A 25,839-nucleotide genomic window follows, 5' to 3' on the forward strand; every position below is an offset into this window, starting at 1 on the left:
TTCTCTGATAACTTTTCAACAGCCACAATGTGAACGTGGACACTCAGTGAAAGCCAAGAGTGCTTCAGGTGAGCCAAGGCAGTTTTGAATAGGCTGCTGTCACTAAAAAAGTGCATTCAGACTTCACAGGAAATTCCCTCTGAAAATGCAAATTCATATGTGGTTCTTCAGCTACAGGTAGTTCAGCCAAGCCATGGCAGGTTACCAGCACTGGCAGAAAGTTGTTTTAACACTGCATCATCAAACTGTTCTGGAGACTTCACAGTCTGCCTTGGAATGGCTGTAGGTGCCAAATGGACACAGCTTCTGCTGTGAGGAACTTAAAATCCTCCTTGCTGATCTTGCGGACTCTTTAAAGACTAAGTTTAACTTCCAACATGAGCACAGCTCTGCATAAGCTCGCTGAGCTCAAGTCCTACAGGCAACAAGGCACCCAGCAGAAATCCTGCACATTCCCACTGTCCCAGAGAGGAGCGGGGCTCATTCCAGGACTCGGAATTAGGCAAGATTTTGAGGGGTGAGAGAATTAATTATAAAAATGTAGAATGAAATAGAAAACTTGAGAAGAGTCTGGTGTTTGTAGTTACTGGAGAAAGGACAGGACTGTGAGCTGTGTGCTCACCATCTCTTCCTCCAAGTGCACAAAGGGATGGAGCAGCCCTGTGGTATGATGCAGGCACTGAAACCACTGTAGACTTGGAATCTGTTCACAAGTGAAAGTAAAGACAGAATAATCACAGAATCCCAGACTGGTTTGGGTTGGAAAGGACCTTAAAGCCCACCCAGTGCCACCCCCTGCCACAGGCAGGGACACCTCCCACTGTCCCAGGCTGCTCCAAGCCCCGTCCAACCTGGCCTTGGACACTTCCAGGGATCCAGGGGCAGCCACAGCTGCTCTGGGCACCCTGTGCCAGGGCCTCCCCACCCTCACAGGGAGGAATTTCTTAACATCTGATCAAGTACTGATCACACAGACACAGAAACTGTCACTCTGGAGTAGCCTGCAGTAAATGTCTGCTGAAACGTGACCCACAGAATCCATCACAGGTTCCTCCTGCACACATTGCCTGCTCTCCACTCAGGAGATTGCCCTCAAAACCAGTCCCACACTGCTCCTGCTGCCCAGGAGGAGCTGGGAAAGGGCTGTGCCCTGGTTGCAGGCTTGGCAAGAGCTCACCTAGAGCCATTGGTGTCACCACAGCCCAAGAGAAGGAACAGGGAGAGAATTTTGATTTGCCCTTTGAAGCTGAGAAGGGATCAGTTTGTGTCTGAACAGCCCTCCCTTCACACCTCCCCATACTATCTAAAAGTAGGAGGCTTAGTAATTAAGCAACCCTCAGGTTAGTAATTGAGAAAAACTAAAGGCTGGAAAGATCCCAAAGGCTTCCCTCACAGGATCATGGGGTGATGTGCTGCTTTGGAACTGCAGATAAACCAGGCCACAACCAACCTCATTCTCTGCCCATTATTTAAGAGGAGGAAAAGATTGGAAGCAAGAAAACACCAGTTTACTGGAAGTTTTGCTCTGACACTCCTTTGGCACAGGAGCCCTGGCTTTCCTGCAGGATGCTTTATCATTCCACAACCTGAACCATGCTCAGCTGCTGCACAGCCCATCCATTGCTCAGCTGAGCACGCTGAGCCTGGGAACACCAGAGAATATTATGAGAGCACTGGGAATGCTGCTCTAATTGTTGGTTTGCAGAGTTATCTGGATAAATGATCATCTGGGAAAAGAAACATGATGTATGTATAATTAATCTACTTAGAATTTGTTGTAAATTAATCATATTGAATATTAAAAATATTCCCTACTCTCATGTTAAACAAAATAATTCCTCGGTATTTTCATCTGATCTTACTTGAAATACAGAAGCTGGACTTTGCCATCCACCTCTCCTATTCTTACCTCTTGCACTGCCAGGAAAGTGCTAAATAGAGGAATTGCCAGCTCCCTGCTGCAAAGAGCTGATCTTCTGGGCCCTCTGACACACAGATGAGGGAGTCAAACCACCAGAGGTCTTTGGAGGCTAAAACCCTGTGTCTCTGGGGTGTTCACAGCAGCTGGTCCCAGGTAAGAGGTGACATGACCCGAGGTCTGTGGAGGGCTTTAAATCCCACATATTTTGTTCATGTGTCAAATCTGGGCTCTGTTTGCTATACACTCCATAGGTACTCACTAAAAATGGCAGCACAGAGACCCCTGCAGATCAGGTAAGTGCAGGTATCAGGTCAAAGACTGGACTCTCTGACCTTGGAGATCTTTTCCAGCCTTCGTGATGCTGTGACTATAAACTGAAGCTGCTGTTTTGCTCATCCTGCATTTGTGTCATAGTTTCTGAATCAATCCCTTCAGAACATCATCTGAACAAGTACTGCTCTCCAGGCAGCTTCTCACACAGTAGTGGGATGGGCAATAGAAACCACACTATTTTTTTATAAAGGCATATTTGTTCTTTTCTGGGACAATTTTGGAATCAAGTGCTGTAGCACAAACACGTGTTTTTCAGGTTTACAATAGCCCCTCATCTTTACTGGTTCTGCAAAGCAAATTGGGTGCTGAATGCCACCCACGCATGAACTGGTGACCAATTGGCCAAAGCTCCTCTTTCTTGTCTCTGGCCCAGCTTTAGCCATGACTCTGCACACTCAGAAATCATAGGGTAATGGAAGATTTTATCCTCTTAACAGCAGTAATGCAAGATTACTGCAGAAAAAGTTCTACATTCTGATTAATACCTGGTCCTGGGGATGCTCCAGACTTATCTGGCTGTTCAGGGGTGTCCCAGATCCTTCAACAACTGCACCAGCCAAGGCATCTCATTTCATGGCCCAGGCAGCAGAAACTCACTGCTACACAGCTCTGATGCCAGTGGGCCACACTACAGAGCAGATAATCTCTTCTCCTCCTTGGCAGGGGATGGAGTTCTGCTTTGTACTCACCTGAAGCTGATCAATAGCTGCACCCACAAAATTGGTTTTGTTGTCGCCCATCAGGACTAAGGAGAGAATTTCTCAGGTGAAGGAGCTCCTGCCAACCATTGCCATGAGCTGTTTCAGCTCATGTCCTTGTCCCTTTCCCAGGTCTGCTGTGTGAGGAGCCATCTCCACAGTGCTGCCAGACACCCTGGGGCGACCAGCCCCTCACTGGAGGGGTCCCAGCCAGGTACTGCCAGCTCTGCCTGTGCTGGGGATGTCACCTCCTGTACACACACCTCATAAAAGCCTTATAAACCCCTGGCACTGGAGTGCTGTGTGTGCATTACTATCAAGTTATGTCACTGCTTCCATAATAAAATTATTTCAGCGGGTTGTAAGTCAGGTATAAAACTCTCTTCGGGCTGAAACTTGGCGTGTGCACATGTGCAAACACACACACAGAGCCTGACTTCTGGGAAGGGGAGAGTGGGGGACAGGTTCTGCATTACTTCTGGATGCTGCACAGGGGCAGAGGGTTTTCCATGGGGTATTTTCACGGGGAGAAGCTGCAGAGCTCCTGCAAGGCCAGTGGGGGAAGGCAGAGACTGCTGGAAGCGGGACAGCCACAAACCCGCCCTTTACTGCCATTGCAGCCTCCCCCTTTCCACCTCCCGGCTCCGGGAAAGGGCGAGGGCGTCCTGGGCGCTGTTAGGGACGGTTACGGGAGGGATACCTGTTTTCCAAGCTCCGTCTGAAACTCGGAGGGTACAGGGACGCTTCAGACCCCCCTGCGCACGCTGCAGTGCAGCTTCAAAGCAGGAGTCCTTGGGAGCTCACCGGGACAAAATTCATCCTTTAAACAAGTTCTGTTTTGGAAGAGTTCGGATGCTCCTGTTCCTGCAAAGCGCAGAGGGAAAACGTGTTTGCATTGCCGGGACTGTCCTGGGACACGAGTGCAAAGAGTGCAGATCCCGCTGCTCACAGAGGTCCTGCCTGCGGGGCCCTGCGCGCTCAGCACCGGGAGGAGAAATTGTGCCGCTGGAAGCTGCATCCAACAGTGGTTGTAGAGGAGATGTAGTGGGCAGAGGGGAGGAATTTTTAAGAAGCATAAAGAAAAAGGGAGCCTCCTGCTGTCTCGTGAAAACTCACCCAGCCTGAACCATGTCTGTTTGGGGCTAGAGGGGCACTGCTTGGTGTAACCACAGCATCCTTCAGATCATCTGCAGCTGCAGGTGTTTGTACACTTGACCTTTTGTAGTGAACAGTAAGGACATTTTCTTCATACTTACTTCACAAGTCTATTAAGAAACACACCAAACTCAAGGCAGTCATTTGCTGTGATGTTTTGTTCCCTGAATAACACAACACTCTACCTTTATGTCAGTGTCCCTCTGGTTTGCTGGGTCAAAATCCACGTCTGGCCCGAGGGAGGTGAGTCATTTCCCCTAGTGCTTCCACTCCTGCTGCAGCTGCAGCCCCAAGATGATCAACATACAGAAATACCAGGAAAGAACTATAATAACATATTACCATATAATCGAGTAATAGAAAAAGGGAGTGTGGCTGACAGTAAGGGTATTCTTATTTAATCTCATGCAACTATATTTACTGGTATTAGTGGTTTGAGTATTGCTATCCGTGCTCCCAACTAGAAATTATCTGGTTACACCACATGGACTCAGGAAAATGTAACAGTTCCATCTTTTCAGGGAGCAGGCAGCACCAGGACCTCGGTGACTGTTTCACACAGCAGACCCTGAGCACGCAGTTTGCTCCAGCTCTGAGCACAGGCTGATCCCAACCTAAGAACTCCTGAAGGCTAAATTATTGGAAATATCATTACAGCAGGACCTCTGATGGCTATCATGAGATAATCATCACACATCTGTGTTTTTAAGATGCGGGGCATAGTCTGGTGCTTTGCAGTCCCCAGTGACATGACTTCATAGCAGCACACCCCTGGAGCTGCACCAGCGGAGCACTCTGTGCTGGGGACGGAGGCATTGCTGGGCTGGGAGAACACGCAGTTGGCAGCTCGTGGCTGTGGTTTGCACAAAGCTGTTTGTTCCTTGTAAACAGATTTATTTTCCTTCAGTGAGAGAGACCCAGGAGACGCACTGAGCAGCAGCAGAACAGAGAACATCTTCGTGGAGAGAGGAGCGGGGGAAGGATGGGCCTTCCGGCATGGACAGAGTGCTCCCATGGTGGCTTGAAATGAAGAGGTGTAGTGAATGTGCAAGGGTAAATAAGGGCAGGAAAGCTTTTGCTGTATGAATGATCTCCCTACTATTTGTGTTGCAGAGGTTCCAGGGATGTTGCTGTGGAGCTGGGCTCCTGCTGGGTAAATAATTCTTCCCAAACGGAGGTGGTGCCACGTAATCATTCCCTGTGTCTGCCTGTCACTATCGGGCTGTTCTCAAAAGCTGCAGCTTCAGCCCAGTCCTCTGCCTTCTGAGCAGCAGCAGCAGCAAGATTAAAATGGGCCTTACCATTTAAATCAGCTGATTTGACTATTTTCAACAACTTATTAAATCAGCTCCCTCTGATCTAATGGTGTCTGGGAACAGCGTAACCAGGACCAAGGTGCTCAGTACAGGCTGCAAAACCTGCTGGAAACACACACCAGTATTTAGGTAGTTTTTTACACTCACCTCCCTTTTTCCCTCTGCTGTTCCTGCACCTGTGCTGGGTAAGCCAGGTTGTGCATGCCCTTTGAGCAGAGATGAACTTTTGGGATCAGCTGCCTAATGGCCAGGAGGTGCCAAACTGTTTGAGTCACTGGTGTCCTCTGCCTGCCCTGCAATTCATAGCCACAAACCATTTCTCTCACCTCTTATTTCTTCTCCCTGCTACCCCTGCCACTACTTCATCTCCTCAAACCTGTTTTCTCTCTCTTCCCCTCTGGAAGTTGCAGAATTTTCTGTTCCCTTCCCAAGGAAAGTGCTGTGGGCTCATTTTCCTTCTCCAGTGTTCACACGTGGTTTATTCCTTCCATGTGCTGGGAGATGCATTGGAAGATGTATGTGGAGAAATTTATGATACTATGTAGTTGTGCTAGGAGAGAGCCCACTCCAGACCCCAGTGGCACAAGAACCAGCACCAGATTCTGGCTGGGAAAACCTCTGTGAATTCCTCCCTCACCTTCTGCAGCTGAAATAATAACTGACCCACATGAACCAAATCTTCACAGTGGGCACATTTTTTCTCCTACTGTTTCCAAACAAAAGTCAAACATAAACAGTGAGAAGAAATTAATCCATCTCTACTAATGAGTGGTAGCATGGGAACATCAGCAATGTGTTAAGAGAAGAGCTCCCTGGTACACTGAATTATGCTTTTCCTGGAGTGGAGCAGGAATCCTTGTGATTGAAAAACTCCCTTTCCAATAAATTCTTGGGCTATGTGGAGAAGCAGCCTTTTTTCCTTTAGTAAGCCTTTCTTAGTTGTCTGTTTAGTCTCCCATTCCTATTTAGCCATAATTATCCAACATACTGTTAAGTAAGAACGTGGTTTGAAGCACTTGAGTCATTCAGTCAGCAACAAGACAGAAGACTGAAGTGTCAGTTTATTGTAGGTCTCATTCTCTTACTGACCACAGTCAGCTCCTCTCTGGAGGAGCTCACTGCCCTCATCTGCCTTCCCTCTTCCCACCCTGCTCTCTCCCACACCTGGCACCAGCATCCTTCAGCACACCTGCTCTTTCCCTAGGATCAGTGTACAATGGTTTCAGTGGCACCAGTGGCATCTCTGTTGAGAGGGGGTTTGGAAAGCAGTGCAAAGGGAGATGCAGAGGGGGAGAAACCCCATGGAGAGAGCAAATTGCAGAGAAATACAACATTGTTCAGGCCACGCCATTTTCCCCTGAAAAGGGGCTCTAGCCTGGGCTCCAGCTGGTCCCCAGAGCCCCAGGGGCATCCAGGGAAAGGCAAATCCCAGATTCAGAAACTGTTTGCACAAAGCATTAAAAAAAAAAAAGTATGAGGTTCCAAAAATCAGCCAGGAAAGCAGCGGTAATAATTCTTCCCCAATGCCTTTGAAATTAAGCTACATTTTGCCTGAATTTTTTCAATTTGGAGGATATGTATACACAATATTGCAAACATATCCCTGCAGTAGATGTGTGCAGTAGGTGCTGCACTGCCCAGCTGCTGCCCCTGTCATGCCAGGATCTGCTGCTCCACACCCACAGGCTGCAGGACCCCGTGGGCTGGGGTGTGGGGGCTGCTCCCCTGCACAGCCTCCCCTCCACATCCCTGCCAGAGCCATGGGCAACTGCCTGCGGACACCAAGTGCGCTCAGGAACCGACCACTGCTGCTGGAGTCTTGGTGCTGAGTCCGTGAATCATCTCTCACTCGGACTTGCTCCCAAAAAAGGAGGAACAGGACCTTGGTGGCTTAAAGAGCTGCCCACAGAACCAGGAGGACCTGGATTAGTGGGATTGCAGAAGCAGCATGGGGAGAACATCCAGGCAGGCTGCCGGGGCTGAGGCTGGGGCGATGGAAAATCCGCAGTGGGAAGGAAACAACACAGCATCTGGTATTTCAAAACGCAGCTAGAGTTTTCCTGTGCATTCTGACTATGAGTCACCAATGGTAGGCTGTGAAATTCCTGATACCCTTGGGGCTGAGCCGTGGGATGAAGCTCAGGGAGGAGACCTGGGAGAGATCCTGGAGTTAGCCAGGGTCTCCCATGTCAGAGCAGAGCCCTGCTGTGGGATCCCAGCCCCCAAGCACAAGACCTGAAGGCTGTTCAGGAGGGATGCTGCAGCAGTGCCTGCACCAGGAGCCTCCTTGGGAGGCAGCGGCCACGTGCAGCGATTCTCAATTCCCTCAGCTCCGCAAGGTGAGCAGGAGGAGTTTGGCCTCAGCAGCCACATACACTGAGCCAGCCCAGCCTCAAGCTGGGCCAGGAGGAGCAGGAGAGCACAGAATGCCAGGAAGAGAGGCCCAAAGCGGGTGTTTCAGCAGCCGTAGCAGTGCTGCTCGCTGCCAGCTGGGCACCTGCCCTGGAGGGCTCTCCCTCCCCAGCAGAGAGGAATCGCCTCATGCAATGGCCAGGCAGCAGCTGCCCGAGGGCTGCAGACCCTCCCTCCTGTGCCCCTGCAGCCAAGCACCAGGAAAAGAAAGCAAACAGCACTGGAGCAGAGTGTTTTCTTTCCATGACCAGGCCCGCAGGACAGCAAGCTGTTGTGTATAAAACGGTCAGTATGAAGACAGGAGTAGCCCAATGGTCACAGGTGCTCAGGGAGCCCATTGCAGGGCGAGCTGTGTGCAGGGCCAGCACCGTGTGGGCAGGCAGGAGCCAGGCACGGTGCTGCTGCGACCAGCGGTGGGGCCCCGAGGGGCTGGGGGAGCCCATGCTGAGGGTCCCTGGGCTGAGACCTCAACAAACTGGAGGACTGGACAATCACCAACCCTATGAAGTTTAACATGAGAAAGTGCCAGATTCTGCACCTGGGATGGGGCAATGCTGGATATACAGACAGGCTGGGAAATGAGTTGCTGGAGAGCAGCACAGTGCAAAGGGAGCTGGGAATCATGGTGGATGGAAAGTTGGATATGAGCCGGCAGTGCCCTGGCAGCCAGGGGGGACATCCCTGTCCTGGGGGGCACCAGGCCCAGCATGGCCGGTGGGGCCAGGGAGGGGATTGTCCCGCTCTGCTCTGCACTGGGGCCGCCTCACCTTGAATATTGTCTCAAGTTTTGGTCAGTGCAATATAAGAAAGTGTCTAAAGGAGGGCAATGAAGATGGCAAAAGGCCTAGGGGAAAGCTGTATGAAGAGCAGCGGAGGGCTGTTTGTCTCTTCTGCCTGGAGGAGAGTGAAAGGAGACTTCATTGGGGTCTAAAACTTCCTTGTGACAGGAAGAAGAGAGGCAGGAAATTACCTCTTTCTGTGGTCATCAGTGATAGGAGATGGCCTGAAGTTGTGTCAGTTGGGGAAGTTTAGGCTGGATATTAGAAAAAGGTCCTTTATCCAGAGGGTGGTTGGGCACTGAAAGAGGCACCCCAGGGCAGCATCAAGGCTGAGAGAGCTCAAGATACATTTAGACAATACACTCAGGAAAATGGCATGACTCTTGAGGATGGATGCTCCTGTGCAGGGCCAGGAGTTGGACTTCTTGATCCTTGTGGGTCCCTTCCAACTCAGCATATTTTGTGATTCTGTGATTCTGTTTATTACAATGGAATATCTGGACATGGACCTCCTCCAGTGGCATGCCCAGGAAAAGAGGGGAGCCATCGGGAGCATCTCCAGGGACACAGCCTGACAAGCAATGTCAGCAAGCAAAACAAAGGTTTTGCAAAGCATTGGCCCTTTGATGAAGCAAAGCATTTACAATCAAGGCAGTTCATTAGTACAGATGTGGGTACACTCTGGGGGTGCAACAAAGGCCATGAGGTCAGAGCAGTCTCTGAGGTCACAGCAGGCTCTGAGGTCAGAGCAGGCTCTGAGGTCACAGCAGTCTCTGAGGTCACAGCAGTCTCAGAGGTCACAGCAGGCTCTGAGGTCAGAGCAGGCTCTGAGGTCACAGCAGTCTCTGAGGTCACAGCAGTCTCTGAGGTCACAGCAGTCTCAGAGGTCAGAGCAGGCTCTGAGGTCAGAGCAGGCTCTGAGGTCACAGAGGTCCCAGAGCCCTGCGCTTGCACAGCACCCCAGCGCCCGAGCAGTCCGGCGGTGACCACGGCTGTTGCGGCGGCGGCGGCGGCGGCGGCGGTGCTGACCTCGGGACAGCAGCGTCAGGACTGTGGTGGCAGCGAGAGCGGCGGGACTGGCAGAGGGCGAGGCAGCATGGCCCTTGCTCTGCGCCTCGTGCTCCTGCTCCTGCTGGCAGTGGCCCTGCCTGCCAGGGCTGCCCAGGCTGCTCCGATGCCAGCGCGCGGAGCAGGTGAGCCGGCGGCCGGGCTCCCCTTTCCCGGGACAGCGCTCCCTTCTCCCCGGGAAGCGTGGGGGAGGGTTTTCCCCAGGGCTGTAGGGAGGGCTTCTGTGGTGGGAGTGAGAGAGCCCTGAGGGGCCCTGGGCTGCTGCAGCCGCCCCTCCTGGGATGTTGCCCAGGGCCTGCCAAGAGGGAGGAGAGGGACCAGGAGCCAGCCCAGAGCTCCCCAGGCCCCTCTGCAGCTTTGGCCATGTCCATTGGCATCTGGCTCCCACGGCCTTTCCCAACCCCCTTGCCGTGCCTGGTTCCCTAAGGCAGAAGGGGATCCCAGCACGCCATGGAATGGTTCTGATCTCTGCTCCCTTCTAGACTGGGATCAGGACATGGATTATCTGGAATCCCTCCTGGATGACGGTTTGAAGACCTTGGCACATGCTGGAGGCAAGTTCTCAATGTCCCTTTTTCCTGACACAATGATCAGTGTCACTGTGGCAAGAGCTCACTCATGTGCCACTCTCCTTAACGTCACCTCAAGGCTGAAGGGTTCTGGAGACCTTGCCCTGCTCCCTTCTCGAGCCCTGAGTGATCCCACAGGGTCGCTGTCGGGGGAGGAAGGAGCATTTAGCTGTCAGTCTCCTTCCCGTGTGCAATGCCAGTTGCTCCTTGCGTGTGCTCTGTGCAGCCACGGAGAAGAGCAGAGAGGGAAGGGGCCGGGCCCAGGGCTGTGCCCCGGGGCGCTGTGCCCAGCGCGGCTCCTCTGCCGGCCCCAGGCAGCCGGAGGATGTCGAACAGTGCCAGGGAAACTGTTCTGTCCTGACTTTCTTTGTAGCTGAACCTCTTGGTGAAGCAGCTTCCCAGCCCATGTCCACGACTGAGCCTCAGGGAGAAGATGAGGGTAGGTCGATGCCTTTCCCCGGGGAGAGCTGCCAGCTCAGAGCCCAAAGGTGGCCAGCGGGGCATCGCTGCAGGTGCCAGGACACAGCTGTGCCCGTGTGTGCCCTCGCCCTGCGGGATCCCCTCCCCACTCCTGCAGCTCAGTGCTGCCCATGCAGATCAGCAGAGATGACAGAAGCTTCTCTGGCTGTTGAGTTACAGGTGTGTCTGCAGGGAGGACTTCTCCAGCTCCTTTGCTGGTTCCTGCATGCAAGCCTGGCTCCCATCGCAGGGGTGAGTAGTGAGTCCCTGCTGACCCCACAGGCTGAGCACTGGTTTTGTGGGATCCACTCATCTGAAATGGAACTACTTTCTGATAAGGTCCTCCAAAAGGAATGAACAAGGCTACAGAACTCAAGAAACCCCATGAGCCATTGAGAATCATGAGGCAAATGCTGAAGGAAATGCTGCAGGGAGGACAAGGTGGGTGCACTTCCCTCAGCCTTCTCCTGAGCCTCAGCAGCCGGGGCTGTCGCTGCACATCTGCACACGCCGTGCCCGGCACAGGGGAAGGGATCCATCGCAGCCTCGCGGCCCCGCTGCTGCTTTCACGCCCTGCAGGGCTGTTTCCCAGCCTGGCCTGGCTGCAGCTCCTCCCCAGCCTCTGCAGGAAGGCATTTGGCATCCGCTGACAGGGTGCCCAAACTGCACCACGGGCCATGCACACCCTGAGATCCCCTGCAATTTCCCGGTCTCTGGGTAGATCAGGAGTGGAGGCTCTTTGGAGAAGGGAGGGCCCTGGCCCAGCCCCAAGAGGCTGGGCACCTTCCTCATCCTTATCCATTATTTTGACCCATGATGGCTTAAGAAGAGGCCATCTGCCAAATGGGGAACAGTTCCACCTACCTGACCCAGCTGTCCCTCTTCCTTTCTCCAGAGATGGAAGCAGAGGCTGTGCTGAAGGCGGCGTTTCCCGGAGGAAGCAGTGGCTCATTGGCAGCCTCTGCTGCAGGAAGGGAGGCCATGCCAGGCACAGGCACAGGAGGTAATTGCTGAGAGTCTGGGCCTGAGCCCTGCTGAGGCTTGAGCTGCCATCTCTGCTGCTGGGCAGTGCTGCCCCACCTGGGATGTTGCCCAGGGCCTGCCAAGAGGGAGGAGAGGGACCAGGAGCCAGCCCAGAGCTCCCCAGGCCCCTCTGCAGCTTTGGCCATGTCCATTGGCATCTGGCTCCCACGGCCTTACCCAACCCCCTTGCAGTGCCCGGTTCCCTAAGGCAGAAGGGGATCCCAGCACACCATGGAATGGTTCTGATCTCTGCTCCCTTCTAGACTGGGATCAGGACATGGATTATCTGGAATCCCTGCTGGATGACGGTTTGAAGACCTTGGCACATGCTGGAGGCAAGTTCTCAATGTCCCTTTTTCCTGACACAATGATCAGTGTCACTGTGGCAAGAGCTCACTCATGTGCCACTCTCCTTAACGTCACCTCAAGGCTGAAGGGTTCTGGAGACCTTGCCCTGCTCCCTTCTCGAGCCCTGAGTGATCCCACAGGGTCGCTGTCGGGGGAGGAAGGAGCATTTAGCTGTCAGTCTCCTTCCCGTGTGCAATGCCAGTTGCTCCTTGCGTGTGCTCTGTGCAGCCACGGAGAAGAACAGAGAGGGAAGGGGCCGGGCCCAGGGCTGTGCCCCGGGGCGCTGTGCCCGGCGCGGCTCCTCTGCCGGCCCCAGGCAGCCGGAGGATGTCGAACAGTGCCAGGGAAACTGTTCTGTCCTGACTTTCTTTGTAGCTGAACCTCTTGGTGAAGCAGCTTCCCAGCCCATGTCCACGACTGAGCCTCAGGGAGAAGATGAGGGTAGGTCAATGCCTTTCCCCGGGGAGAGCTGCCAGCTCAGAGCCCAAAGGTGGCCAGTGGGGCATCGCTGCAGGTGCCAGGACACAGCTGTGCCCGTGTGTGCCCTCGCCCTGCGGGATCCCCTCCCCGCTCCTGTAGCTCAGTGCTGCCCATGCAGATCAGCAGAGATGACAGAAACTTCTCTGGCTGTTGAGTTACAGGTGTGTCTGCAGGGAGGACTTCTCCAGCTCCTTTGCTGGTTCCTGCACGCAAGCCCAGCTCCCATCGCAGGGGTGAGTAGTGAGTCCCTGCTGACCCCACAGGCTGAGCACTGGTTTTGTGGGATCCACTCATCTGAAATGGAACTACTTTCTGATAAGGTCCTCCAAAAAGAAAGAACAAAGCTACAGAACTCAAGAAACCCCATGAGCCATTGAGAATCATGAGGCAAATGCTGAAGGAAATGCTGCAGGGAGGACATGGTGGGTGCACTTCCCTCAGCCTTCTCCTGAGCCTCAGCAGCCGGGGCTGTCGCTGCACATCTGCACACGCCGTGCCCGGCACAGGGGAAGGGATCCATCGCAGCCTCGCGGCCCCGCTGCTGCTTTCACGCCCTGCAGGGCTGTTTCCCAGCCTGGCCTGGCTGCAGCTCCTCCCCAGCCTCTGCAGGAAGGCATTTGGCATCCGCTGACAGGGTGCCCAAACTGCACCACGGGCCATGCACACCCTGAGATCCCCTGCAATTTCCCGGTCTCTGGGTTGATCCGGAGTGGAGGCTCTTTGGAGGAGGGAGGGCCCTAAAGGGAGACCCCAAAGCCCATCCAATACCTGGAAGCTTATCCACGACTTTGACAAGAATTACCTCCTGAAGAAGCCACCACCCAAATGGGGAACGGTTCCACCTGACCCAGCTGTCCCTCTTCCTTTCTCCAGAGATGGAAGCAGAGGCTGTGCTGAAGGCGGCGTTTCCCGGAGGAAGCAGTGGCTCATTGGCAGCCTCTGCTGCAGGAAGGGAGGCCATGCCAGGCACAGGCACAGGAGGTAATTGCTGAGCCCTGAGGGGCCTGAGCCCTGCTGAGGCTTGAGCTGCCATCTCTGCTGCTGGGCTTTGGGGCACAGCCCGGGCAAGAGCGGCACAGCACAGAGGAATTCTCCCGAGCAGGCTCAGGGCACGCGGGTACTGAGCAGTCCTGCTGGGCTCCCTCCGTGGGAGACACATCCCGAAACCTGGGAGCGGCTGCAAGGGGTGCCCATGGTGGGGAAAGGGCAGAGGGGCAGAGCAGGGCTGCTGTGTGTCCTGCCAGGGCCTGGCTCTGTCCCCCTGGGCTGTGGGAGCTGTCCCAGCAGAGGGAGGGAGGGGCAGTTGGGGCCCTGCCTGCAGCAGATTTCCCAGGGCTGTAGGGAGGGTTTCCACCGTGGCAGTGGGAGAGCCCTGAGGGGCCCTGGGCTGCTGCAGCCGCCCCTCCTGGGATGTTGCCCAGGGCCTGCCAAGAGGGAGGAGAGGGACCAGGAGCCAGCCCAGAGCTCCCCAGGCCCCTCTGCAGCTTTGGCCATGGCCATTGGCATCTGGCTCCCACGGCCTTTCCCAACCCCCTTGCAGTGCCCGGTTCCCTAAGGCAGAAGGGGATCCCAGCACGCCATGGAATGGTTCTGATCTCTGCTCCCTTCTAGATTCGCAACGCGACTTGGATTATTTGGAAGTGCTGGTGAATGATGGTGTGAAGATCTTGGAGAATGCTGGAGGCAAGTTCTCAATGTCCCTTTTTCCTGACACAATGATCAGTGTCACTGTGGCAAGAGCTCACTCATGTGCCACTCTCCTTAACGTCACCTCAAGGCTGAAGGGTTCTGGAGACCTTGCCCTGCTCCCTTCTCGAGCCCTGAGTGATCCCACAGGGTCGCTGTCGGGGGAGGAAGGAGCATTTAGCTGTCAGTCTCCTTCCCGTGTGCAATGCCAGTTGCTCCTTGCGTGTGCTCTGTGCAGCCACGGAGAAGAGCAGAGAGGGAAGGGGCCGGGCCCAGGGCTGTGCCCCGGGGCGCTGTGCCCGGCGCGGCTCCTCTGCCGGCCCCAGGCAGCTGGAGGATGTCGAACAGTGCCAGGGAAACTGTTCTGTCCTGACTTTCTTTGCAGCTGAACCTCTTGGTGAAGCAGCTTCCCAGCCCATGTCCACGACTGAGCCTCAGGGAGAAGATGAGGGTAGGTCAATGCCTTTCCCCGGGGAGAGCTGCCAGCTCAGAGCCCAAAGGTGGCCAGTGGGGCATCGCTGCAGGTGCCAGGACACAGCTGTGCCCGTGTGTGCCCTCGCCCTGCGGGATCCCCTCCCCGCTCCTGCAGCTCAGTGCTGCCCATGCAGATCAGCAGAGATGACAGAAGCTTCTCTGGCTGTTGAGTTACAGGTGTGTCTGCAGGGAGGACTTCTCCAGCTCCTTTGCTGGTTCCTGCACGCAAGCCTGGCTCCCATCGCAGGGGTGAGTAGTGAGTCCCTGCTGACCCCACAGGCTGAGCACTGGTTTTGTGGGATCCACTCATCTGAAATGGAACTACTTTCTGTTAAGGTCCTCCAAAAAGAAAGAACAAAGCTACAGAACTCAAGAAACCCCATGAGCCATTGAGAATCATGAGGCAAATGCTGAAGGAAATGCTGCAGGGAGGACATGGTGGGTGCACTTCCCTCAGCCTTCTCCTGAGCCTCAGCAGCCGGGGCTGTCGCTGCACATCTGCACACGCCGTGCCCGGCACAGGGGAAGGGATCCATCGCAGCCTCGCGGCCCCGCTGCTGCTTTCACGCCCTGCAGGGCTGTTTCCCAGCCTGGCCTGGCTGCAGCTCCTCCCCAGCCTCTGCAGGAAGGCATTTGGCATCCGCTGACAGGGTGCCCAAACTGCACCACGGGCCATGCACACCCTGAGATCCCCTGCAATTTCCCGGTCTCTGGGTTGATCCGGAGTGGAGGCTCTTTGGAGGAGGGAGGGCCCTAAAGGGAGACCCCAAAGCCCATCCAATACCTGGAAGCTTATCCACGACTTTGACAAGAATTACCTCCTGAAGAAGCCACCACCCAAATGGGGAACGGTTCCACCTGACCCAGCTGTCCCTCTTCCTTTCTCCAGAGATGGAAGCAGAGGCTGTGCTGAAGGCGGCATTTCCCGGAGGAAGCAGTGGCTCATTGGCAGCCTCTGCTGCAGGAAGGGAGGCCATGCCAGGCACAGTCACAGGAGGTAATTGCTGAGCCTCTGGGCCTGAGCCCTGCTGAGGCTTGAGCTGCCATCTCTGCTGCTGGGCTTTGGGGCACAGCCCAGGCAAGAGCGGCACAGCACAGAGGAATTCTCCCGAGCAGGCTCAGGGCACGCGGGTACTGAGCAGTCCTGCTGGGCTCCCTCCGTGGGAGACACATCCCGAAACCTGGGAGCGGCTGCAAGGGGTGCCCATGGTGGGGAAAGGGCAGAGGGGCAGAGCAGGGCTGCTGTGTGTCCTGACAGGGCCTGGCTCTGTCCCCCTGGGCTGTGGGAGCTGTCCCAGCAGAGGGAGGGAGGGGCAGTTGGGGCCCTGCCTGCAGCAGATTTCCCAGGGCTGTAGGGAGGGTTTCCACCGTGGCAGTGGGAGAGCCCTGAGGGGCCCTGGGCTGCTGCAGCCGCCCCTCCTGGGATGTTGCCCAGGGCCTGCCAAGAGGGAGGAGAGGGACCAGGAGCCAGCCCAGAGCTCCCCAGGCCCCTCTGCAGCTTTGGCCATGGCCATTGGCATCTGGCTCCCACGGCCTTTCCCAACCCCCTTGCCGTGCCCCGTTCCCTAAGGCAGAAGGGGATCCCAGCACACCATGGAATGGTTCTGATCTCTGCTCCCTTCTAGATTCGCAACGCGACTTGGATTATTTGGAAGTGCTGGTGAATGATGGTGTGAAGATCTTGGAGAATGCTGGAGGCAAGTTCTCAATGTCCCTTTTTCCTGACACAATGATCAGTGTCACTGTGGCAAGAGCTCACTCATGTGCCACTCTCCTTAACGTCACCTCAAGGCTGAAGGGTTCTGGAGACCTTGCCCTGCTCCCTTCTCGAGCCCTGAGTGATCCCACAGGGTCGCTGTCGGGGGAGGAAGGAGCATTTAGCTGTCAGTCTCCTTCCCGTGTGCAATGCCAGTTGCTCCTTGCGTGTGCTCTGTGCAGCCACGGAGAAGAGCAGAGAGGGAAGGGGCCGGGCCCAGGGCTGTGCCCCGGGGCGCTGTGCCCGGCGCGGCTCCTCTGCCGGCCCCAGGCAGCCGGAGGATGTCGAACAGTGCCAGGGAAACTGTTCTGTCCTGACTTTCTTTGCAGCTGAACCTCTTGGTGAAGCAGCTTCCCAGCCCATGTCCACGACTGAGCCTCAGGGAGAAGATGAGGGTAGGTCAATGCCTTTCCCCGGGGAGAGCTGCCAGCTCAGAGCCCAAAGGTGGCCAGTGGGGCATCGCTGCAGGTGCCAGGACACAGCTGTGCCCGTGTGTGCCCTCGCCCTGCGGGATCCCCTCCCCACTCCTTCTCAGGAAAGGTGGCTGTTTGGAGGAGAGAGGGCCCTGGCCCAGCCCCAAATCTGAGACGTTTTCTGAAACTTACTGATATCTATTCACAAGTATTGCTTCCTGAAGAAGCCACCTCCCCATAGGGAACTGTTCCATCTGACCCAGCTGTCCCACTTCCTCTCTGCAGAGGTGGACCAAAATACTGTACAGAAGGCAGCATTTCTAACAGGAAGCAGGGGCTCATTGGCAGCCCCTACTGCAGGAAAGGAGGAGCTGCCAGCCACGGGCACAGGCCCAGAAGGTAATTGCTGTGCCAGGCTCAGTCGGGCTCAGCCCTCGGCGGGGCTGTGTGGCAGCCACTCTTCCCCCAGGGCCCGCCCTTGCAGGGCCCGGCTGCAGCCAAAGCTGGAGGCGCCTCGGCTTCGAGGCCTCTGGAGCTCGTTCCGCAGCCCCTGGCAAACGGGACTCGTGCACCAAGGTCCCTCCCGCTGCAGCCGCCTCCCGGAGCTGGCCCTGAGTGCCCAGAGGCCCCAGGCACAGGGGCAGCCCCGAGCGGGAGCCCTGCCGCCAGCCCAGGGCCAGAGCCAGCCCTGGCTGCCACACTGGGCAGGGCTGCTGTGTGTCCTGCCAGGGCCTGGCTCTGTCCCCCTGGGCTGCGGGAGCTGTCGCGGGGCAGGGAGGGTCGCGGTGGCAGCTGCTGCTGCAGGGATGGCTTTGGCCCGTGTCCCTCGCAGGAGCCCCTGCCCGAGCAGCTGCGCTGCCCCCGGGCTCTCCTCCCGGCCCTCTGGGCTTTGTTGGTGGCACAGCCTGGGCCCAGGGGCGGCAAGGGGCCTGCAGGCCCCAGCTCTGGGGAAACAGAGAACGTCCTGGCCGTATGCAACGTGCTGCCAGCTCAGCAGTGGTGCCCAGCACGGGCTCACGCTCCCCATTGCTCCCACAGAGGCAGCCGGCACCACAACACGTGTTCCCAGTGACCAGAAGGGGACAGGAGGAGGTTGCTGTTGGGAAAGACGCTGTTTGCTGGAGTTCATGGCCATCGGTGGTGGTGCAGCGCTTGTCTTGGTGATGTGCTGTGTTGGAGTTTGGTATTGCTGGAAGAGAAAATGGTGAGTGTTTTGTTGCTCTCCCCCTCAAACAGCTTCCTTTAAAGGCTGCTTACAGGAAGGAAACATTCCCAGTGAGGCTGCTGTGGAGCTGTGGCGAGTCCGTGGTTGTCCAAACAACTCTGCTGAGGGTTCTGCTGCTGTCCAGTGCTTTAATTGGCCTCTTAATTGCTGGGCCTTGTCCTGGGGAGCCCGCTCGGGCTGCAGCCAATGCTGGCTCCCACAGAGGCTGCCTGGCCAAGAGCAGCCCCAGGAGCACCGGGCAGGGGCAAAGCAAGGCGGGGAGGAGAAAGAGCGGGGCCGAGATTGCCCTTGAAAGGCAGACGTGCTCTGGGGCCCGCTCCTGGCCAGGGACCCTGCCCAGAGCCATCCCCGGCTGGCTGGGGCCTCGAGGGGCAGCTGTCCACCTGGGCCAAGGTGTGCCAGCAGCTGCAGCCGTGCCGGGGAGCCTTGCCAGCTCTGGGCCCTGCTGGGAGGAGGGTCCCTGTGTGCCAGGTGCAGCTGGGGGCCTCAGACACCTCCTCTCTCCACAGGTGCTGCTCTGCACCTTCAGAAGACCAGCAAAACACCTCTTTGTGGGAGAACTGTTCATGTGATTTCACATCTCCATGCCCGATGCCCCTGCCAGAGGTCCATTACCAGCTTGCTGCTCTGCACATGCTGCAATCACCCAGAACAGGACCCTCTGTCCCCAAAGGCACTGGCCCTGCTCTCGGGCCAGAGCTGAAGGTGGACCCCTCCTGCCAGGGCACGGCTTGAGTGCAGCAACACCGCTGGGCTCCAGCTCTGGTGTCTGGGTGATACCACCAGCACTGGTGGAACTCTTTGTTCTGGGCACAGCCCGGGCTGGGCAGGCAGCAGCCAGGCACGGGGCTGCTGAGACCAGCAGCTACTGTCTTTATTTTTCATTTTGAAACATTTAGAAATATTTTTCATAGGAAAAATCCCCAAATATTTGTTCCATTTTTCCACAATAGTTCAGTATTTTTCAAGTAGTTTTACAATCCTGGAAAACTTAGAACATTTTTACACTTCTGGAATAAAAAATAAGATTGCATTTAATTGGTGATCTTTACTCTGGGAAGAACTAAGACACGCTAAGACAGGCAGACTGCTGGAGAGGCTCTTTTCCCACTGGAGATTTGTACCTAGTCACAACCCAATAACCTAAAACCTTTTCCCAGACATTTTCCAGGACTTCTGACAAGCTCACCTCTTAGTCTTCAGAGGCAAACTTTGAGCACAGCAGGAAGCTCCTGAAGTCACGATTTTGTTTGCTTCTGGAAGAGCCTGCTCTGTTCTAGAGCAGGGGTTCTCTCAGCTTCCTGCCGCCCCGCTCCGCCCCAAGCCTGTCCTGAGCCCTCTCCTCCAGCTGGTGTGCTCCCATGGAGCTGCTGTAAAATGCAACAGCTCTGCAACACCCGCTCAGCTGGATTGGAGAAGCTTTATGTCCCTGTTTACATAAGGCTGTTGGCTTCTCTAAACACAAGTTTAGCTTTTGAATGATGTGTTTCACCTGGCAGAAGAACTGATTCTCCGTTTCTTATGGAGGCTAAACTCCCATTGGCTTTTTTTTTTCTGGCCAGCAGAAGGCCTGGAAAACCATTTAATGCAGCCATTTAGTACTGAAAATGGCCCAATCTATGCAGGAAAAAAAGCTTGTTTAAATGCTGGAGCCCACCAGAACATCCCTCCAGGGCATATCTTTCTCCCCCCCACCTCCCCCTCCATGACTGCCAAACAGCACGGTTTGACAGTTCTTTTCTCCTAAGCTGAATGGCCCCATTTTATTTGGGGAAAAAAAAGAAGTAAATGTTCTATGTTCTCATCATCATCATCACAATGAGCTGCAAATTAGTTAAATTACATCAGCAACTCAGACTGTGCAGTTATTTCTCACAGTGCAACACTGGCTTTATTATCCCTTGAAACTGCACAAGTGCTACAAACTTTAAAATCAGTTTGATGCAGACGTTACTTTGGAGTCAAGCACAGCAAAAACTAAAAATAGGTGCCCGGTGCATTATTCCTGGTGTGCAAACAGTGACAGTGCTGCAGTAATTACTTGGAGACTCAAGGCAGGATAGGTGCCTGCTGCCCCTTCACAGCATCCTGCTCCCAGAGAGCCCTGTGCTGAGTGCTGCTGTTCCAGAAACACCAGCACAGGGAATGCAGTCTGGCATGAAAGGGCAACCAGAGGTCAGCTGTTCTGTGCTCCATCCCTCTGCTTTAAAAGCCTTATATATTATTTTTGATTTAAAACCCCACGAAGTTTACATATTTTTCAACTTGAATGTAAAAGAAGAAGACTTGGTGTGATACCTGGGATGGGAAAGGGAAAAGCAATGTTGTTGTGCCTAAAAAGAACAAACAAAATGCTTTTAGTGATGAACTTGGGATGTGAAGGGTTGCGAGGTTCAGATTTCCTCCCAGAGTTTCATGTCACTCATTCAGACGGACTCAAACTATTTCTTTAATGAAAACCCCAGCCCTCTGATAAAAGCCTGGTTTCAGTTGTGACCAAGGTAAGGGCAGACATGGAACAGAAAACAGTGTTGGAGTTGGACCAAATCATGGCCAAAGCACCTGAAAGCAAAGCCCTCACAGTTAGTGTAGGCACTTGGAAATGTGTCTGTTAACTTTGAAATGGATAATGAAAAATGTCTCTTTTCCTAAAAGGATAGTTACAGTGTTGTGTAATAAAGAGCAGATGTCAAAAAAGATTTCAAAGACTTGGTAAAAAAAAAAAAAAAACCTTAGGAAAACTGCTCTGCTCTCCTTAACTTTGCCAGAGCTGTTCCAGCCCCCTAGCAAACATGACATATAGGTGTTGTCCCTTTGCTTTATTTTGGGAGCATGGTCCCTGGGAGCTCTGGCATGTCCTGAGCAGGGAACCTCTTCCCAGCAGCACGGAAGTTCCTGGACTGCGACTGGCAGCAAGGAGCCAGCTCTGCTGAGGGGGAATGGCAGGCCAGATGTGAAGGGAAACCCATCCCAAATGAAGTGTGAGGCACAGCCAAGTCCGGGAGACAGCGCCGGACACATGTGGGCTCTGGGCAGCCCCAGCTCTGCTCATCCTCATCCTGCAGGGACACTGGGGCCAGGGCAGCAGGCAGGACACTCCCACGGAGTGCCAGGTGTGGGATCCTCAGCAGATACGGCACAGCAGCCTTGCCTGCATTTCAAGGAGTGACCAGTTCACGCTGCTGAGCAACCAGCTCATTTCTTAAAGTGTTTAAACCACAGCACTGAGTTCAAGGTTCATGTGCAATTTTATTAGAGGACAGAATTGCGGCCAACTGTTTATCTGGTGTCTGGCCTAAGTGTTGATAAAGACTTGGCTGAAGTTTATATAATCTGCCATTAATAAATGCAATTTATGACAGTCTCAAGCAAAGACATGACCACTGCTGGCTCCATTAATGGTGCGCTCAGCACAGGCCAGGAATTTGGTCTGAACAGAGACAAGACTTAATTCATTTCTTGTCCCTAAATGCCTGGGATTTAGGTTAGGTCCAAGACAAAAGATGGTGTAAATCTAAAGGCTCCATGTCAGAACTGCCAGGCTTTGCTAGTATGAGCTTGGTCGCTTTAATACAACCCAATACCACACTTTGTAATCCCAGCGCCGTGCCCAAGGCAAACTCTGGCTGCAGTAACCACGCTCCAGCCCGAGTGATCAGCCCTGAACGTGACAAGATGTATGTAAGAGCTTCACTCCACGCACCAGAAGGAGCTCTGAGGTGCAGCAGGACAGAGCACAGCTCACAAGATCAGACACAGACAAAATCTCTCACACCAGCTAGTCCAGGACCCTGCTCTGCTCCGCCCTCACCCTTGTCCTTGTGCCCAAAGCCCCAGCTCTAGATGGAGGGGTCGGTGGTGAGCACCCCACTGCAAACTCTGGACAGACAAACATCATCTGCCAGCTACAGAAAATAAAAATACAGGAATAACTTTGGTTTCCATTCATGATGCCTGGTCTGAGCAGAATTAATTCAATGAAATCAGTTTATTTGGCAAATTCTGGCATATTTAAACCCAGCATAATGTACAAGTGTAGCCCTGGCACAGGTTCCCAGAGCAGCTGTGGCTGCCCCTGGATCCCTGGCAGTGCCCAAGCCCAGCTGGACAGGGCTTGGAGCAGCCTGGGACAGTGGAAGGTGTCCCTGCCCATGGCAGGGGTGGCACTGGATGGGGTTTAAGGACCCTTCCAACCCACACCATTCTGGGATTCTGTAATTCTATAATGCATTGCCTATAACAGATTTTAAATTTACACTTAAAATTAATGGAATGTATACAAACCTGATCCTTATGGAAGCTCTGCATATTTAAAGGAACCTCTATTTCAATGTACATACTCTTTATAGTTCCAATTCGTCCTTTGAAAAATTCCATGGCCCTATCTGAAAGCCAAGGGACATTTCTTTCCAAGATCTGTGATGAATGAGATCCAGACCTGGGACTGTTTCATAAAATATCATCCATGCCAAAACCCGCATCCAAAGAAAAATTCCAAGAACAATTACAAGGATTCTAAATATCAAAGACCTGGTTCTGCTTTATTTAAAGCAAAAGAGAAATATATAAATGCATGGATAAATCACTTAAAAAGTGTATGTCAAAAGATATTAAAAGGCAGGCACTTAAAATAATTTCTAAAATATTACTAAATGAGTGATTTTTGGATTATCTTCTCAGTGTCTAATATCACTGTGATTTAGTGCTAAAGGATCCCAATTCATTTACTCATTTTAACATGGAATTTAATTGCCAGAGTTTAAATCCTCTAGATAATCTGACTCTGCAACAGGGTGGAATTCAAAGGAGAATGCAAACAACATCAAACACTGCAGAATTGCACTGAAAAACATCTTAAAACTTATCTGGGCTCTTTTTTCTCTCTATCCCCACCTCCTTTGTACTTCTCCCACACTCCCAACCAGACAGAACAAAAATTCTTGGCATGAAAGATTACGCCACTGTTAAAATTTGGCTGCAGGTAGGAAGTTGTCCAGAACAAATCTCTGACAGCTCCTGCCAAGAGACCCAGCTCACAAGTCCCTGAAGACCCCCCTCGAGTGGGCTCCTGAACATGGGGATCACCAGGCACTGAGGTGTGGCTGAGAACTCAGTGGCATCCCAAGCAGAGCAGCCCAACTCGTATTTCTGTGCTAAAAAAAAAATCCACAACTGAACTTTGATGTACCTGTAACCATCTTTGTTAAACTGAGGAGCAGAGATCTTGATGAAAACACAGCAAACTGGAACAGGTTGTCCAGAGGGTTGTGCACTCCCCATCCCTGAAGGTGCTCAAGGCAAGGTTGGACAGGGCTTGGAGCAACCTGGTCTGGTGGAAGGGGGTGGGAACAGGATGAGCTCTAAGGTCCTTCCCAACTCAAACCATTCTGGGATTCTGTGGAATATTAGAGAGCTGAGCCAGTGGCTCAGTGACAGTGTCTGTCTAAAGAACAGGGATGTGTGGTGAGACTTTGGTGAGTGACAATGCTCACACATCAAACTGTCACCTTTTTAACTGTAGAGAATACATTTATAATAAACGTTGCTTGTAACCAACAAGGTTATTAAATTTGCTTTCTAAGTTTCTGGCACACGTGGCACCGGTGGCTTTCACTCCCAGGCTGTGCCCATTGGTTTCTGGAGGGGCAGCCCTTGGTAACACACAGGAGATTAAGCCAGGACCACGAAGAAGAGAGAGAATCACACAATTCCTTGACTCAGAGGAACCAAGAACACGCTGGGTTACACAGGACAGAGCTCACCATAAAGAGCTGAAACTGCTCTGACAGGGAGCAGAAGAGGGAAGAGCCTGGAATCCCCAGCCAGCCCTGCCAGGAGCTCCCCAAGGGTGTCCCTTGTCCCCTCTGCTCCGCTCCCGGGTGGCACATCAGCCCTTCACAGCTCAGCCACTGAGCTGAGCCCATCTGGGCAACTCCCCCACTTACTTTCATGGGGTGATTTTATTGGTTTTTTTTCTAATTTTGTGAATATATGCAGATCCTATTGAACATACACATTTGAGGCTGTTTTCATCACAGATTTAACTCAAGTTTGCTGCACTCAAATGTGAGGAATGAGACAACTCTTAATAAAAATTAAAATAATTTATTAAAACAGAAAAATTGAAAAATTACAGAAATTAGCAAAATATAAAAATTTGGGATCCTAGTGGCTCAGGAGGTATGCCCCAGGAGCGCAGGGATTCAAGATCTTCAGGCTTAGACAGCACTGGACCTCTGGTGGAAGAACTTGCAGTGCTGGGCTGACTTTTAGCTAATCCGAAAGTCAAAGGTAAAAATTATTAAAGGCTCCTTAAAAGGAGTAAGGCTTAAGTACCCAGCACTGGCACCCACCACAGCTGATCTGCACTGGTCTGCACAGCTCTGATGCCTGCTTCGTTGTATTATAGTGCCTTTGCTCTGCCCATAGCCCGCCCATAGCCCGCCCACAGCACACCCCTTTGGTCCAAAGTGATTGGGGCTTTCCTTTTGACAGATCATCTCTGTCTACCCATGGCTCGTCGTTGTCAGGGGGGTGGTAACAGCTGAAGTAAGGGTGGTAACATGCCCTCATTAAGATTCAGGTTGCCACGGAGCTTACTTGCAGAATAACGGCTATGGGGCTAAAAATAGCAATTGGCTGTTAGGACTGGGGTTTTGGAGTTAGTCCCGAGACTAAAGTGCAAAGCAAAAACTTAAAAACATACTAAAATACATCTAATACCTCCCAAAACATCCACAAAAGCAGACAATGAACATAGGAGAAACAACTCTTACAGTGTGCAAGTGGTTTGAAGTTTGAAAAACGGATTTTTAACTAGGAAACTTTTAACTGGGAATTTTAACTGGGACTAGTGCAAATGCACTGTTTTGAACAAGTGAAAACACTAATAATGAAGCTTGATAGTGAAAACCCTAATAATAAGGCTTGATTTTTGTACCTGGGTTGATGGGTTAACTTTATCATTCAATTAAAAGAGCTGTTTAACTCAAAATTAACTAATTAAGGCACTTAACATGCAAAGACCAAGCTAATTAGGGATTTCATGTATGACATCAAGTTAACTCCCCTTGCATTAGCTGCACTCAATGAGAGCAGAGGCAGCACTATATATTATTCAGACTGCACAGAGATTGCATTAGCAGCTGGGGAGCTGTGCTAGCTCAGGCTGTGAGCAACATCCCCAAAGAGAGGAGCCAGCCCAAGTTCCAAGACACCAGTAACTGTTTGTGTGTGCAGACAGGCACAAGAGGTACAGCTGGAGGTGAAGCTGCAGTGAGTGCGGGCCTCAGCAAAGAGAGTTTGCTGCAGTCCTATAGTAAGTTTTAAAGACAAACACAAATGTTCCCCAAATAAAATAAACACAAACCAATTTACATTTATCACTTACTGAGTCTGTAATTGATTTGGGCCTCCAGCTGTATCAAGCTTTCTAGATTTCCATCCACAAACAGCTATCACTCACCCATTCTTGACATTCCTCTTTTCCAAGTCGCATTGTGTTCTGAATTCCTCCTGTTTTTTCCAGAGGCCTAAGAGGTACAAATCTCAGGCATCTGTCAGTCAAAACTATGTTTCCCATCTGGCTGCCTTTCAGTCAAAATCGAATTCCAGGAGACCTTTGCATCAACACAGGTTTCAAAACACCAGAAAACCTGTTCAGTGCCCAAGAGAGGAAATCACCACAATTACAGCAACAGAAATTAATAAAGCTGTTGTGCATT

General features: G+C 53.0%; 1 protein-coding gene and 1 long non-coding RNA gene across 2 annotated transcripts; both read left to right on the top strand.

Moving 5' to 3' along the window:
• Positions 1–8,542: 8,542 nt before the first annotated feature.
• LOC138117742 (uncharacterized) lies at positions 8,543–12,167 on the top strand. The gene is made up of 8 exons (XM_069028300.1): positions 8,543–8,549; positions 9,571–9,807; positions 10,625–10,690; positions 10,891–10,962; positions 11,050–11,151; positions 11,606–11,713; positions 11,997–12,068; positions 12,163–12,167. Exons 1-8 carry the CDS (start codon positions 8,543–8,545, stop codon positions 12,165–12,167), a joined length of 669 nt encoding a protein of 222 aa, XP_068884401.1.
• A 2,464-nt stretch (positions 12,168–14,631) lies between these two features.
• LOC138117845 (uncharacterized) lies at positions 14,632–15,712 on the top strand. The gene is made up of 4 exons (XR_011154887.1): positions 14,632–14,698; positions 14,899–14,970; positions 15,058–15,159; positions 15,611–15,712. It is a non-coding gene; the product is annotated as an uncharacterized lncRNA (long non-coding RNA).
• The last annotated feature ends 10,127 nt before the right edge of the window (positions 15,713–25,839 follow it).

The sequence above is a fragment of the Aphelocoma coerulescens genome, chromosome 12, assembly GCF_041296385.1.
Source record: "Aphelocoma coerulescens isolate FSJ_1873_10779 chromosome 12, UR_Acoe_1.0, whole genome shotgun sequence".
In the NCBI taxonomy this organism is placed as follows: Eukaryota; Metazoa; Chordata; class Aves; order Passeriformes; family Corvidae; genus Aphelocoma; species Aphelocoma coerulescens.